The sequence below is a fragment of the Gopherus evgoodei genome, chromosome 4 (assembly GCF_007399415.2).
Source record: "Gopherus evgoodei ecotype Sinaloan lineage chromosome 4, rGopEvg1_v1.p, whole genome shotgun sequence".
NCBI classification, from domain to species: domain Eukaryota; kingdom Metazoa; phylum Chordata; order Testudines; family Testudinidae; genus Gopherus; species Gopherus evgoodei.
The window spans coordinates 120291593-120307664 of NC_044325.1; the positions used below are offsets into that span (position 1 = coordinate 120291593).

The 16072-nt window shown below is 41.8% G+C and overlaps 1 protein-coding gene across 6 annotated transcripts in view; it reads right to left on the reverse strand.

The window, feature by feature from the left end:
* PTDSS2 (phosphatidylserine synthase 2) overlaps window positions 1-16072 on the reverse strand; it is an 83860-nt gene that overhangs the window by 42957 nt on the left and 24831 nt on the right. For all 6 annotated transcript variants that reach the window (XR_004000130.1, XR_004000131.1, XM_030560747.1 and 3 more), the window contains one exon: window positions 1481-1563. Coding sequence is in view for 4 of the 6 variants with exons in the window: in XM_030560747.1 (XP_030416607.1) it covers window positions 1481-1563 (83 nt within the window). In the remaining 2 variants the exon portion in view is untranslated. The remainder of the gene's footprint in view (window positions 1-1480; window positions 1564-16072) is intronic.

Below are 16072 nucleotides of genomic sequence, written 5' to 3' on the forward strand. Positions count from 1 at the left end.
CTGCTTTCAACTGTCTATAGTTTATAAAAGGTAGAAGACATTTCTAGATTCTGTAGAGCTGAAAACTGTATGGAGCATATCTCCAAGAACATCTCTGAAGTCCTTAAAGGCAACAAGATCTTTCATAAACAGAATAAAAAATAAAGAATTGCCATGCAGTAGGCTGCCTAGAAAGTGTGGATTTAAACTTAAAACAGTTCAAGTTAACTGCCGTATTTCTTCAATTGTTTCCTTGCAGAAAGCAACCTTCAACTGTCTTCCCCAAGAATTCTTTTTAACCTGCCTGTCATTCCCAGCATAAAGTGGGTAGGGATAGCTCAGTAGTTTGAGCATTGGCCTGCTAAACTCAGGGTTGTGAGCTCAATCCTTGAGGGGGCCATTCAGGGATCTAAGGGGTCTGTCTGGGCACTAGTCCTGCTTTGAGCAGGGGGTGGACTAGATGACCTCCTGAGGTCCCTTCCAACTCTGATATTTTATGATTCCATGATTCTAAAGGTTAGGATGAAATCATGAGAAATGCTTCAGTTACAGTTTTCTTTAAGTATTGGGGCCATTGCTCTCAAGTTGAATATGCAAGTCTATACAACTGTCCCCATTCTTATAAACTATCATTACCAACCTGTAAAAATAGCCAGGAAAAAGGAAAGAATCAGCAGCAAGAAGTTTGATTACGTCCACAGTTCAGATTCAACACAGAGAAGTTTTATGTTGCTGTTTTATAAAGACTCCCTGAAATCCTACAGCACAAACTTCATCAATGGGGCAGAAATCTTGCACAGAAAGTAAAATAAAGGCCCTCTTGTAATTTGTCAGATTACTTGTAACAATGGTTCCATAACCAAATAAATTGTTTACATCTGTGTCAACTAAGGAGCAGAAGTATAGTCCAGTTACATACCAAAATGGAATTTTATAGGTAAGGTGAAGCTGAGGTTTAAGGGATGATTTGATTACCTCCTCCAAACTGGGGACCATGTGAGCCTTTTTGCTAACAATGTGAAATGCAGACCAGGGACACCTGGGTAAATCCCATGCAACAAGCTGATTTTAAAAAGCAAATAGTGCATATTATGCATGCAGTTTAGAGTAACTGTTATTCCCCTTTTTAGGGGGTTGTTTTCAGACAACAGAAAGAGGGAATGTTTAGGGCTGCCATCTGGCAAGGATCTCAAAATTCCTTTTAAGTGTCCAATTGATAGATAGGGGAAGTAGTCTTGGAAATACCGGTTGGCTATAAATAAAGGAGAAGTCTTCCAGTATAAGACAGAAGCTATGGGATTAAGATTACTGGGTATCTGCATCATAATGTTATTGAATTCACATTGCATATAAAAGGAAGTATGCCATAAAACAAAGTTACGAACGCTCACATTTACATCCAATCATATAAACTTAGAGGCTATTTATGATATGGGAAAATTACTTCTACAGAGTTAGCAATTTCTTAGACACTCGAAAAAAGTTAAATGATTTAAATTACCTGGATGTGGTCTTGAAAATGGTCCATCTTTAGCTTGAGTGACTCCAAAACATAAGAAAACCAAAATACTGGCAACAATACCTCTGAAAATAAAGAACAAAATACTTAACCAACCCACTCCAATAAAGAAAATCATGACAAAAAATCTCAGTTTAAATTCTTAAAAGTCTAGAACATCTTGTCTCATTATAGTAGTGTAATTTCCCCAGATCAGTTATAATTTCCAGCGAGATGCAGGTTTCATCTTTTGCAGTTTTTGTTACGGGGAAACTGGTACTAACCCACATATTTAGGTTTCCCAGCACTGCATAATACTATCCATTATAAAAGATTCATGACTTTTTCTGAAGGTCTTTGAAATTCAGTAGGGAGAAAGTCCTTGGGCTAGAGAATTGTTTTCTTTGTCCCATTAAATTCCATTCAGGTTTTGCTGAGCTACAAATGGTTGAAAATAATCATTTTCCTTCTCACTTGTGTTGCCTAGGAATACGTTAGCCAAAATAACTGAACATGAATATTCTAAGGGTACGTCCATACTACCCGCCGAATCCGCGGGTAGTGTTCAGTGTACTGGGGATCAATTTATCGCGTCTCATCTGGATGCGATAAATCAATCCCCAAATCGACGCCCGTACTCCACCTCGGCAGGAGGAGTAAGCGTAGTCGACAGGGGAGCCGCGGCAGACAACTTGCCGTGCTGAGGATGGCCAGGTAAGTTGAACTAATATACTTCGACTTCAGCTGCACAATAGCATAGCTGAAGTTGCATATCTAAGTTTGAACCTCCCTCCGCTAGTGTAGCCCAGGCCTAAGATCATGTCCATTCAGCTGCCAAATCAACAACAGACGCTGCATCGGAACACCAGGAAACTGCTCAAGCAGCCACACTGGGGACTGGGGGAGAGACAGGCCAGTCTTCCCCTGACTACCCCATAGACCTGGCATCTGGTCCTAGTGCCCCAATCCCACCTCCCAGATACCAGTTTTCTCCTGCTGCCAGCTAGTGTTAGTCTTATAGCCCATGTGGTAGACATTTGTGCTTCAATGTGAAAGGTGCAGTTTCAAACTCTGCTGATTATTTATGATGGGAGATTGTTACAGGGGGTAAAGAAAAAGTTGTTTTTTTTTTTTAAAACTAGGGAACTGCATGCAGAAAACATTAAAAGGACATTCTTTAGGTTGCAAATGCTTCAAAAGTTAGGAATTGCCAGAGTTAAGGTTGCTTGTGCTTTGGAAAAAGATGTGAAGATTCACTAAATGGTCAAATTGAGACCCTCACGTAACCTTTCGTAATGCTTGTATTCTTGCCTATCCATGCTGTTTAATATATTTCTTCTACAATGCAAATTAAATGCAGCCTGCTTTTTTAATTAAAAATGACTGACTACCATAATATCAAATTCCCTGTCTGACCTACCACCCTGGTAATAGATGGATTAGCACGCTGCTCCAATTCTCAGATCTCTAAACAACAAAGTGACTCATGGGCATGGATAAGGGGTCTGAGGTAAGGCTGTTTGTGAAACTTTCACTAAATGTATTTGAAGACCTGCAAATGTGTTGCAACTTCAAGATACTAGAATCTATAGAACTTGAACTTATTCCCAAACTTTCAACTCTTGTACATTTAATAATCTTTGAGAGCAACTTGTGAAAGTTTCACCTAATGTAGCAGCCTTAACTTAAAATGCTGTTCTCCTTGAAACTATGGAAAAATGGCACCTTCTCCCTCTTCTCCTGTTGCCCTGAATGGCACAAAAAAACAAAAAAACCACAAAAACCACCATCTTAAGAGCTAGAGGTCTGCCAATTTTGCACTAGAATGCCAATACCCTCAAGAGTTATCATGCACAGATGGTATATTTATCTGACGTTAGAGAACTTGTTTTTTTGAGAAAAAAGTTAGATGTAGTTATCTATTGGCTTGTCACCTTAGGTCTATCTACCTAGGAATATGTCCCGGTGCCGATCAATGACATCACCAACAGATACAACAAGTATTGAAAGTTTAACTACTTTGAAGTACATGGGAGGAAACAGTTTAATGCCATCACAGAAAGAATGATTAAGACCTGGTGAAAGCACTTTAAATACTCAGAGCACATGACTTGTTACTGAGTTCAGACAGCTTTTAAAAACCTTAAGATGAGGCTGACTAATCAATTGCTATCACATGAACTAAGGATGGAATATTTGCGTAGGTAAAGTTCCAATTTGAGCTGAAGCAGCACTGATAAGACTACTAGAATTATAAGCTCTAGCACAAGTAGAAAAGGAAGACATTTTAGAAAAGGCCCTAGAATTGTGCATTTGGACTTTTAGCACAACTTTGATACATTATAACAACTAATATAATTGACAGTTTGTGATTTTGCTCAAGAATTACTGAAAGTTCCATGCTACAAAATAAGTACCTTAAAACATTCCTACAACAGGATAGTTCATAAATGTAGTCAAAGTTGTGGCTCTGGCTTTTCCCAATATTAAGCCTACAAACAGACTGGTTTTGTTTGTGGGAGATGAGGAACTACTTGAGATTGACCCAACTTCTATATTCAGGCATTTGGTTACTGGGCAGCAGCCTGTCCACATGTGATGGAACTCTGTACGAAAACTACAGAAATAATGTACTAATACAGTTTAAAAGGTTAGTATGCATAAGGCAGCCATATTTGACTATTTTTCAGTAATAAAATATTTTTCAGCCATGGCTCTTTCAGAAGTATAGCTGGGGCACAAGAATTCAGGTTGACTACTAGCAAATCTTGACACTATTTTTTTTATTTATTTTAAAAATAATGTGTTTAAATGGCTAAGAATGGAAGTTTTACCATCAAAAACTAATAATGACAACCAAGTTTTAGCAGGATTAATTGACACAGTCTTCAAGGTATTGATAACTGAGTTGACACAAGTAGTATATATTAGAGTTGCACACTAAAATGAGCTAATAAATGAAATTGTTGACACAGCAGGTAGGTTTCACCAAGGTTTCCAAAAGGTGAAGAAAGCAATTACAATTTGTAGCTATTCTCAAAGAATCTAATTACACTGTGTATTTGATTTATCCATGCCCCTCCTTGCATTTGAAATTATGAAGCTGGCATGTACATTCTTAACAGTGCCTACATTTACATCTAAAATGATCGCTCTACACTTTTAGTATTATGTTCTAATACAAATTTCTCAAATTTATCATCACTTTGCTTAGCCCTCAGCTAAGAGCTCCAAGGCACCATCTTAGGTTTTCATCATGTCATATTATCCTGGATCAATCTCCAAGGGAACCTGCAGTTAGACACATTTACATCTATACTAAAAAAATCTAACAGTAATATCAGCTGGAAATTAATGAAGTACATTGAATTTGATAATACCCTTCTATTTTTACTTAGCTAAAAGGAAGTTATGCAACACCAGCATTTTTCCAAAAACACTTAGGTGGCAAAATCACCATCATTCTTCCCAATGTCACATTTATTTTTCAGTTGCCACCATGCTGTGTCCTAATGAGGCAGCCTGAAACCTTAATGGATACCCCAAGGTTTCACCTATCTATACAGTGTCCTTCTGACTTATTCTGGAATGAACAAAGGGGTTTACTGGCCTTAGAGGGTCTGTTGCACACTCAGTCCCATAGTTTGCTTTGAGAGACATGACTCATCTCTCTATTTGCAGGACAGGTTGGACAGGCAGGCTCAGCCAGGCAGGATCCAAGTGTGGAGGGGCTTAGTGTGGGGGAATCCAGGAGCCAGCTCACGAGTGTGTGCGGGACAATCTGGGGGCAGGAGGCCCAGTCAGGGGTCCAGGTGAGGTGAGGGATCTGGATGCACGAGTCTGTTGGTGGGTTTCAGGTGCAAAGGCAATGGGACTCTGTAAAAAGGTCCTGGTGAAGGTGGTTGAGGCTCAGCAGGGGTGTGTGTGTGTGTGAGGGGGCTTGGCAGAGGGTTCAGGGTGTGAAGGGACTGGGTCTTGGTGGGATAGGGGTCCGGATGCAGCTGGCTGGGGCTCAGTGGGATGGGGGTTCAGGCATGGTGGCCTCATCAAGGTGGTCCAGGTACATAGGGAGTGGGGCTCATCAAGGTGGGAGTTTGAGTGCAGGGGGCTTGATGGGAGGAGTCTGGGTGCAGGGACTTGGTGTGTGTGGGGGGCTCAGTGGGGAGGGCTGAGTGTAGGGAGCGGGGGCGTTCAGATGCACAGGGGTTGGACATAGAGAGGAGCCGCTCCCAGTATAGTGACCTTTCCCACGCATGCTGAGGATCAATGGGAGCAAGAAGCAGGGTGGGGAAGGGAGGCATGAAGAGTTGGGGGAAGTTTTGGGAGTGACCTGGCCCTGACCATTCCATGCAAGAGAAGTCCGCTCCTCCTCCCCACTCCCAGCCTAGCTGGAACTAGCCGCCGAGCCTGGCACAGGTTAGGAGCCACTGGCAGGGACGTCCCCAGCCCTGGGGTGGGGGGATTGGGGCTTGGCGGGGGGTAAGGCTTGGGCAGGATGATGGTCAGGTTCTGGATGCAAGGCACAGCAGGGGAGTCGGGGGGGGGGCAAATGCACGGGGTTGGGTAGACAAGGTGGGTCTGACCCGGCATCGGTCAGGGAATCCCCAGCCCATCCTCGCAATGATTTAACCTCTCTGCCGGCTGCTCTGGGCACCCAAAACCAAACACCTGCACTACTGGGGAGAGGCATATGACCACTCTTGTGGGTTCCCTTTGCTTCCCTGTCAGAAAGTCATTTTTCTGCAGGAAAGCAAAGAAATCTGCAGGTCTGCGCACTGTGGTGCAGAACTCCCCCCAGTGTAATGTCAGTAAGACCTTGTCTGCATTACACTCTTTTCAGGAAAAGTCTCCCCTGTTGGCAACATAAATGCAGCTCCTCTGGTGATAGCAATGATGGCATGACAAGGCACTGGTTGACGCCAGCATTTTAAGCACTCAGTGTGAGTAGAGTTATTAGAAAGAGTCGTTAAAATATTAGAGGCTACCTGCAACCGTGCTTGTTCCAGCACACCCACTGTTGCTACAATGGGTGGGCCTGCACTAGTGTTCATAACAGCAGGATTTTTTTCTGGGGAGAGGAGCAGAGAAAGAGGCTAATATAAAATCAAAAAGGGCATGTCTTACCAGCTGGTGGAACACTGTGCTGACCTGCTGTGCTCACTCATTTACTGGTTGTATTCTGATCACAATTTCAACATAACAATATCAGCCACCAAAAATGCAAGTGATTTATAGCCCAACCTCTATTTCCAGTCTCAGCTCCTCCCATAGAGGCAGAGTTGCTAACCAGCACAAAGTGATGTGAAGAGAATGTACTAGATAAAATTTCAGCTACAGCAAAGAGCTCTTTTGGCTGCTTGTTTTGTTTTTGTTCCCTTTTTTAAAAACACCACCACAGAACTATTATACTGATCACAATAACACACTGACTCAACAGAGCACTGAAAATTAGAATTTTAGCTGTGCTGGGCTTATGCCTACTTGCAGCCATTCTCTTCATTATTATCTGCACAACAAAGATTCCTTCACAAGCATTCTTCCTTTATGGATGACAGAGTTCCATTATGCTGATGGCTGCACATGTTTGAAAGAAGGAAACTGCAACATAAACTGAAGGTTGCAGTCTAACTTCACCTCCATTAATACTGTCCAGATTCTGGACGTCACTGCTGCAGGTACTGCAAAGTTTCTCATTTGTGTTCTAAGTCACGGAACAGACAGCGCAGAGATGGCGTTCAAGATGTCCCAGCAGAACTCCTGGTTAGGATACCCAACGTGGTAGTTAAAAGATAGGGGACTGTTTTCTTAGCACCCCTGCCCCACAATATTATTAAATATTGATAAAATAAATAGGCAGCAGTACTCACCTACATATACAAGGGGCATTTCCTCCTGCTTTTTGCAGCACTCAGCAACTCACGATCTTGTACAGAGATGAAAAAACAAGGGCCGACCCTTGTAATAAGGGACTGATAGCGATGCTACTCCTGGGGCACACATGTACTGATAAATACCTTCTGCAGAGTCAAGCATAAAAAATAATATGTCCCCCTCTAGGGTTCACATTTACTTGTTTGAGATCCTGAATGAGCTTCTGTAGTGCAACTTATTCATTCCATCAGCTATTTCTGCCACCCCATGAGTGAGTGTGGCCTGAGTGACTAGTCTTATCCAGAATGTGACAGCCTGAAGGTTCCTAGCATCTACTGATACAGTTGTCCCAGTCTGGACTGCAATGTTATCTTGCCAGGCAATAAAACATAACAGTTCTTGGAGTTATAGCTTCACAGTGAGTCCCTTAAAGACAACAATAAATCTGGCTGTAAGCAAGTTGAGCCTAAGCTTCATGGCTCTGCCTCTCAATCTCTCCTAGAGCTTCAGCTCCCATTGTATCTGAAGCATAAAGACTATTCAGGTCTGAACTCAGAACTTACTAAAATATCTGCAGATTCATTCCTCCACTAAGCTACAGAAAAACTATGTGTATGAACAAGACAGTTGAGAACTTTTCTACTTAATATTTATACATCTTTAAATCAAAAGGCATAAGTCTAATTTACTACAGGTAGTAGATGGTGTTAGCTTAGCAGCCTCTATTTTCTGAAAACCTGTTAAAATAAATATGAGGACTAAGATTACTCCAAATTTAACTCTCAAGTTTTCACCACAGTTGGTTTTCGTTTGGACATTAAGATAAGAAACTTATCAGCACATGGAATAGTATTATATGGTGCTGAATGGGCTTAGAACCAAACTAGGAAGTGATTTGCAGGTCAGGATAGAGGTACATTTGTAAAGTTTAAACAGCACTTGTCCAAAAGCTGGCCTCAAAAGTACTTTTGAGAACAGAAGACACTTTCCCTACTTCTCTTAACTTGAGAAAAAGCTATGCTGTTGAGAGGTGCCAGATTGACAGCCTTGAAGATTCATGTCTGCTTTTGGGTCAAAAGACAAAGTACAAGCTCTCGGCAACAGCTTATCATACTGGCTCAAATCTGACTGTTCTGGAGGGACAAAAGGAGTTTAGAATCTATATTCATTTAGGCTCAGTCTCTTGTCAGAATCTACCCAATGAAGTGCCAGTTGTGATGCTGGCCCTCTTAACAGTCATCAGAAAATAACTAATCTTAGCCACTATTGTTTTGGTCTAAGTTTGAGCCAGTGATGTTGAGGTAAATAGCCTTGCACCCACTTATCAATGCCCAGTCATTCCGTTTCCCTTCAGTGCTAAGTGATTGGGAGGTGCAAGAAATAAAATTCCACACTACATACCTGAAAGAGCCTCAGTGGAGGTCTGAAAGGTGACAGAATGCCGTTTCTGTTTTTTAAATAGCTTTTCAACTTAATCTTACTTCACCATCCTAAATTCCTTCTCTAGCAGTACTACTCCTGCTGTTTTACCAGATTGAGCATTCGGATATGGCTCTTGCCCAGGCTAAATATTTTCATGATTCAAGCAAAGGAGAAATATTAAGGTTGCTGATTTATTTTATCTTTTGCCTGTTTTTACAATCTTACACTTCCTCCAAACTTGCAGCGGGGGAATAGGCAGGAAACATGTCTTGCACTAGCCATCCCTCTTGTAGTGTTAGTATTTCAATTACCAAGTCCATTTCCCATTGCTTATTTTCCCCAATATCCATTTCTGGCAACCCTTAAGGAGAGTAAGCCCAGTATGGAAATACAGTAACTCCTCACTTAAGGTGGTCCCAGTTAACATTGTTTCATTGTTACGGTGCTGATCAATTAGAGAACATGCTTGTTTAAAGTTGTGCAACGCTGCCTTATAACATTGTTTGGCAGCCGCCTGCTTTGTCCACTGCTTGCAGGAAGAGCAGCGTGTTGGAGCTAGCTGGTGAGGGCTTGGAATCAGGGTGAACTGGCAGTCCCCTCCCGCCCCGCCCCACCATCAGCTCCCCTCAGTTCCCAGTGCAGCAGCCACCCAGCAGGCTACCAATTGCCAGGCAGTTCAGGTGTCCCTCCCCCCCCACTGCTGTGTGCTGCTCCTGCCCTCTGCCTTGAAGCTGCTCCTGGGAGCCTTCTACTTGCTGTGCTGGGAGTGAGGGGGAGGGAAGAGGGGTGCTGATGTCAGGGTGCCCCCCTTCCCCTGCTCTTGTACCCCATCTACACAGCAGGGTGGTGACAGGACAGGGCTCAGGAGGGAGCTTCCTGGCAGCAGCTATTGTCTCAACTTGCTGATCTACTTAAAAAGGCAGTGTACTTAGAGTGGGGTCAGTGTACTTAAAAGGGGCAATGCCCATCTCTTTCTCTCTCTCTCTCTCTCTCTCTCTCTCTCTCTCACACACACACACACACACCCCGTGTGTGTCTCTGTCTCTCTCAAACACACCCGGCTCTTTGGAAAGTGGAGGGAGTGGTGCGCTCCAGTGGGATAGCGTGGGTTCATCACCATATTCAGTTTCCGCAGAGAATGTTTGCAGCCACTACCATGCATCTACTGTGTCTCCTCCCTCCATCTGTGCTGCCTTGTAGAGAGTGAGGCTACATTAACATGTTAAGTTAATCCTTGAGGGCTCAGCCAAGTGCTAGTTCATCATTTAGCAGCAAGGCATCCCTGGAAAATATCCTACTCTTTGACTCCACCATCTAAACCAAGTTACACAATCATCATTGCTGTTTATAGTATTACACTGGTTGTTCGAAGTCTTCTGTCTGGTGAAAAAAAAAAGTTTTCCTGGAACCTACCCCTCCCCCCCCCCACCTTTTACATTAATTCTTATGGGGAAATTAGATTCACTTAACATCATTTCGCTTAAACTAGCATTTTTCAGGACCATAGCTACAATGTTAAGCGAGGAGTTACTTGTACCAGTATTGATGGCAACAAGCTTCTCCAGACTGACTCTTCAGATGACAAGTAGGTTTTGTGAACAGTTTTACTAGTAAAAACATGGTTTCTACCCTAGAGAGGTTCAGAAGAGCTACTGAAACATGTGTCACCTAACGGACACACTGGATATCAAAATGACTAGTTATACCAGGGTGATACGGTTCATAATTATTTCTATATTTGAGATGTAGGGGTAAAAGAATCTGAAGTATTTCAGACCGGTGGAGATGGTTACAAACAGTAGTTGTTACCTCAGATGAACATACAACTGTCTCTAATGGCAACTAATTTTAGCATGCAGTTGAGAGACCGATTCCAGTATCAATGGGACAAAAACCTTAAGACATTCACTGTGAAGAAAAAAAACAAACTCACAGTCAGTGCTGCATTCAATACTGAGAATGATTTAGTCTAAAAGGCTAGAAAGTTTACATACGTAACACTGGTCTACAGTTTGAGAAGTCGTCTGCTTCAGAGATAAAATGTGCTATTTATTATGTATTTTGATGTGCTGAATTCAAATATGACAATAAAAACAAATGATTGGCTACTGTTTCTAAGATATTTAAGTTTTTACATTTTATGTCTATGTATATTGTGTAGATAGAGTTTTAATCAAATTGTAAACCTAGGTCTTTTCATGTGTTTATGGTTGCTTTACATGATATTTCACCTGTCCTGTTTATGTAACACTTTAAAAATCAGTAAAAGGGTTATATAAATAAAATGTATTATGAAACAAAAGGCAAAAAACTATTATGTACATAGTTTAGTCCTATTCAGTGTCTGATCAGCGCTTCTTGGCTTGTCTCTTGTATTCATTAAATGGAGCATCTCTTGTCACTGTCCAGCAATAGTCTGCAAGCATTGATGGGCTCCATTTGCCCTGATAGCCTGCCAGGAGATTCCACTGCTGTAGTCTGGAGCCCAACAGCTCTGCCTTACTCTTGAGTAGTTCTAAATCCCTGACAAGGTCATTCAGTTCACCTTGTGTTATGAGGTGTGGTTCAGAGGAGGAGGATGGGAGAAAATGTGGGTCCTGTGACACTGATGGTTCAGAACCAGAAGTTTCATCCTCTTCCTCGTCTGACTCAAGTGAGAATGATTCTGGTGCATCAGGAACCGGCAGTCCTTCTCCATGGGGTACTGGGCGTATAGCTGATGGAATGTTTGGATAATGCACAGTCCACTTTTTCTTCTTTGACACACCTTTCCTAACTGGAGGCACCATGCAGAAATAACAATTGCTGGTATGATCTGTTGGCTCTCTCCAAATCATTGGCACTGCAAAAGGCATAGATTTCCTTTTCCTGTTCAACCACTGCCGAAGATTTGTTGCACAAGTGTTGCAGTATGTGTGGGGCCCACCTCTTGTCCTGATCTCCAATTGTGCAGCCAAAATAAAGGTGATAGGCTCTCTTAACCATAGTGGTTATATTGTGCTTTTGTGATGCAAAAGTCACTTCACCACAAATATAGCAGAAGTTATCTGCACTGTTCACACAAGTACGAGGCATCTCTGCTCACTTTGGCTAAACAGAAATGTGTCCCTTTGCAAAATCAAACACTGACAAATAAGAGAGCACGACACTGTATGATTTCTAGAGCTGATATAGGGCAATTTGTTCAGCAGAGTGATGTAAGCTTCATTATGATTGCATCATCCATGACTTCTAGGAATAACATGATGCAATTCATATCATGTATGACGCAATACCAGCTTCAGATTGCAGCATTCGTTGTTTTGCCTAAAAGCCAAGTACTGTCCAAACCCAGTCAGATTTATTCATAGTTCCAGTAAAAGATGTATTTTAGTCATTTCTGGTTTAAATTGAGATCCCTTCTCTTTATAACTCACTTATCCTCCACCATTCCCAAGTGAAGGGTCGTATATACTGACCCAATAGCATATCTTGAAAACTAGAGCCAATCAACAATTTTAAACATCATTTTCGTTCGCAGTGACCCAGAATTAGTAAAGTTGGACTACATTTATTTCAGAAGCATTTTGGCTGTAGAGTAGTGTAATCTGAGATATAAATGGATGGAGCAGTACTGAGGTTCCCACCAGCACCCCACAACTCCTTGAATCATGCTCTGCAATAGTTACTGCCTTATTCTTACTTGTTGGTGCCCGTGACAACAGGAGGTCAGACAATCTGGTGGTCCATTCTGGCTTTCAACTGTATGACTATCCTTTTTAATCTATTCTGTCTGCTGCTATCTGTGCTCATACCCCTGTACATGAGAGTTACTGCTGTGGGCAGCTGCATAGGGGGCCTTTAGGGGCGGAGGGAGGGAAAGCTGGTTTTCAAGGAACTATCCACCAGTCTTGGGAGCATGTTTGCAATGCGGAGTGGAGCAGTTCTAGCGTGTGTTCCTTGCTCCCTACTATTGTTCTATTCTGCCCTACCCATACCCCTTGTCCCAGACACACCTCAAGTTAGCAACATGCAACAAGAGTATGAAAACTAATGATTTCAAAGTGCAATTCTACATTTGTGGGCTCCATATACAGACAAGAACAGAGCTTTACTGCAATACACCATTTCCAAGTATTGAATAATCACAGGTACAGACACTGTTCATTACACATTGTATGATTACGCTATTGACGTTCATTAAGCAGAGTGTTACTGTAGGATTTTTTTCATAGAATGACAGCCTCAAGCAGACACAGATTTTACAATTTAAAGAACAGAGGGTAAATCCACAGAAAGAGCAGAACTAGCCTAAAATAAGGCACAACTGTGATCCAAGGCAAGACAAAGTATTTTAAGTCACCAAGGCATAAAACCATGCACTCTACTTTTTGGAGGGTTCTGGGAACTAAACACATTTTATTTTTTTACAAGGAACACTAGAATATGTTTGAAATGTATTGGCTACAATTACTCTGTGTATACTAAAAACAGTGAGGTACATAACTGCCACACAACCCTGAAGTCAAAATGGAGGGGCTGATAGAAAAGTAAGCTCAATCATATACAGCAAAACAACACGAAAAGCTTCCCTTTGAATGTTTCTTTCAGTACATCAGAAATATCTAGCAGAGATCAAATGTTCTTGAGGGTTTCCTTTAGCACATCCAAACAGGCTCATCTTTTTATGAAGGGTTTGTATTTTGAAACAGCAGATGATCTCATTCTTCTAGGTATTATTACATAGGCTCTTTTCCCGGGCTGTAGCTAGTGTTTGATAAAGATAATGAAGCATGAGCAATAACAGGAATGCAGAGAAAAGGCATCAATCTCACAGCAAGGAGATTGAAAACAAGCTACAGGAAGTAATACCTAACAAAACCCAAGTTGCAGCAGCGAAAAGGCGTCTGAAGAAAAGCTTGTTTCTGGTAGCCTTCTGCAAGCCCATGTGCCTGAATAAATTACAGGGGACTGCAAAGTCTGCTGAAACTTGGCTGCACCATAACTTTGAGACTCTGAGCCTCAGGTCACTATACAAGCAACTCTAATTTCCAAGTCAAGAAGGAAAAATAATAAAAGAATAAAGATGTTGCAGTGGACAACCACTTTCAGATTCTTGAGTTATCCTGGCTGTCTGAGTATTTCCACCCCCACTCCCCAAGGGAATTTGAGGAAGGTATGACTATGTGACACATTTATATAACACTTTGCAAACAAACAATGAAACCTCAACATACTTCTTTTCACCTCTTCCCTACCTGGAAATTGTAAAGATGGGTTCTAGGTCATACACCAAGCTAATGGCAGAGTTGCAATTAGAACTCAGTTCCACATTGCTGGGGCTCTAATTTCTAGCCACTCAACACTATCATCTAGTCCCTTCTAACCACACATCACTGCCAAATCCAACTTTATTTATTGTAATACAAAAATAGGTGTGTTCTGAAGTTATCATCTCAGGCAGTGAACATACACAAACTCTCCTCAGCATATTGGTATAACCGAAGGAGGATAGGAGGTACACAACCATACATTTGATGACCATGAAAAGGGCTGAAGTTGTAGGATTATTAGATAGCAAAGAAGCTGCTTATCAATAGCTGTTTTTCCAGAGTCTATATATTCACACTTGTAGGATATGGTGCTCATGACGTTGAGCTGTGGAACTGCCTTAAAAACTTGGCACACACAGATGACATTATCACCTTGTATACAAGAGAGTGGACACCCCCCCCCCCCATGACCTTGTTTTTCTTCTCCCTAACTACTGAGGTCTGATATTATACAGAACTCCAAGGTAGACAGGGAGGTGGATGGATAGTGTGAATACAGAGAGGCAACTTTCAGAACAGTAAATAACCTCTTCTTTGATGACCTATATGCATTCCCCTTGTGGGAGATTAGCAAGCAGTGCTCTTCCAGGTGGAGAGCTGGCAAGGTGTTCACAGATAAATACGGACTGTAGCACTGCCCTCCCAACCAAGCACTGGAGTGTAATGCTGAATACAAATAGCATCTGGTGTAAATGTGTAACTTCCAAGATGCTGCTTTGCTTTACACCAGGGGAATTGCCTACAACATGCTACTGATGCTGCAGTAGCTCTTGTAAATATGGGGCACTGGTTTCCTAGCTAAGGTATAACTATGTTCTATACATCTACTAAACCAGTGAGAAAGCCTTTGCTTGGTAATGGGTTCTCCCTTGGCACCTCTCCCTATATGATACAAACAAGGTATTTTATTTTCTCAAAGGCCCGATGTTTTCTAGGTTAAAAACAGAGTGTCCTTAAATCTACGATATGGAGGCAAGTTTCCCTCAGTGGGAGTGGAGTCTGCAAAGGACATGGCGAGAGAAATACATTGAGAACACCTTAGACATGAAGCTGGGATGGAACTGTGGTGACTTTTTCCTTGTGGGCCACAGTATGAAGTAGAGTGAAAGTACTAGGCTCACTCAACCTCTCTGCAGACATAACTTATCAGGAAGACTGTTTTCATTGATAGATGTTCAAGGGAGACTGGTAAAGAAAGCCCCTCCATCAAGTTAGTTAGGAAAAGATTTAGGTCTTGAAGACAGGGACTCCCTAATGATGGGGAAGGAACACTTTTGTTTGTGCACTCTTTCGAAACACACACAAGGTTCACTCCCTTCTACAAAGTAAGGAGATGTAATCATCTGTGTGTGAGATCTCCCAATAGACACTTCCATAGCTCAGTGCCAGTGGAGCGCAGAGAGCCCCTGCATTCCTAATATTTATTCCCCATTACTTGTCGTGACTATTTTTTAGTGTCTCTGCACAGAACACAGTTAAACAGAATGAAATATTTGATATGAAAACAAAACAGAAAAACGGTCCGATTAATTTTCTTCCATATCTGTGTGTATTACCATTATAAAGGCATTAATCTCAACAACAACATATTCCAATGAGTCACATTATTATGTTCATGTGTCTCAGCCTCTAATTCCAACACTTTTGATGTATCATAACTTCCCCTTCCTTGTGTTTTTTCTCTTCTATTTTAGGAGACACATTGTGCTGTTCTCTAAATTCTCTTCATTGGTCATAGCCAACACCGAAATGCCATTTGATCACAGGTTCTGAAAGGCTGCATTTCCATTTCCCAGCTTCCCACTGGGTGGGGTACTGTGATCTACCACATTTCTCTGCTCACTGTTTAGTTCATATCAATGAAAAACACAATTACCAGCTTTGCACAGATATTTATGTGTGAAGTTCAACAAGTACATCTACCACATAACTGATGGAATAATGAACAAAAAGAACTTGGTTAGAAGCACCAGGGAGACATCTGCCATGA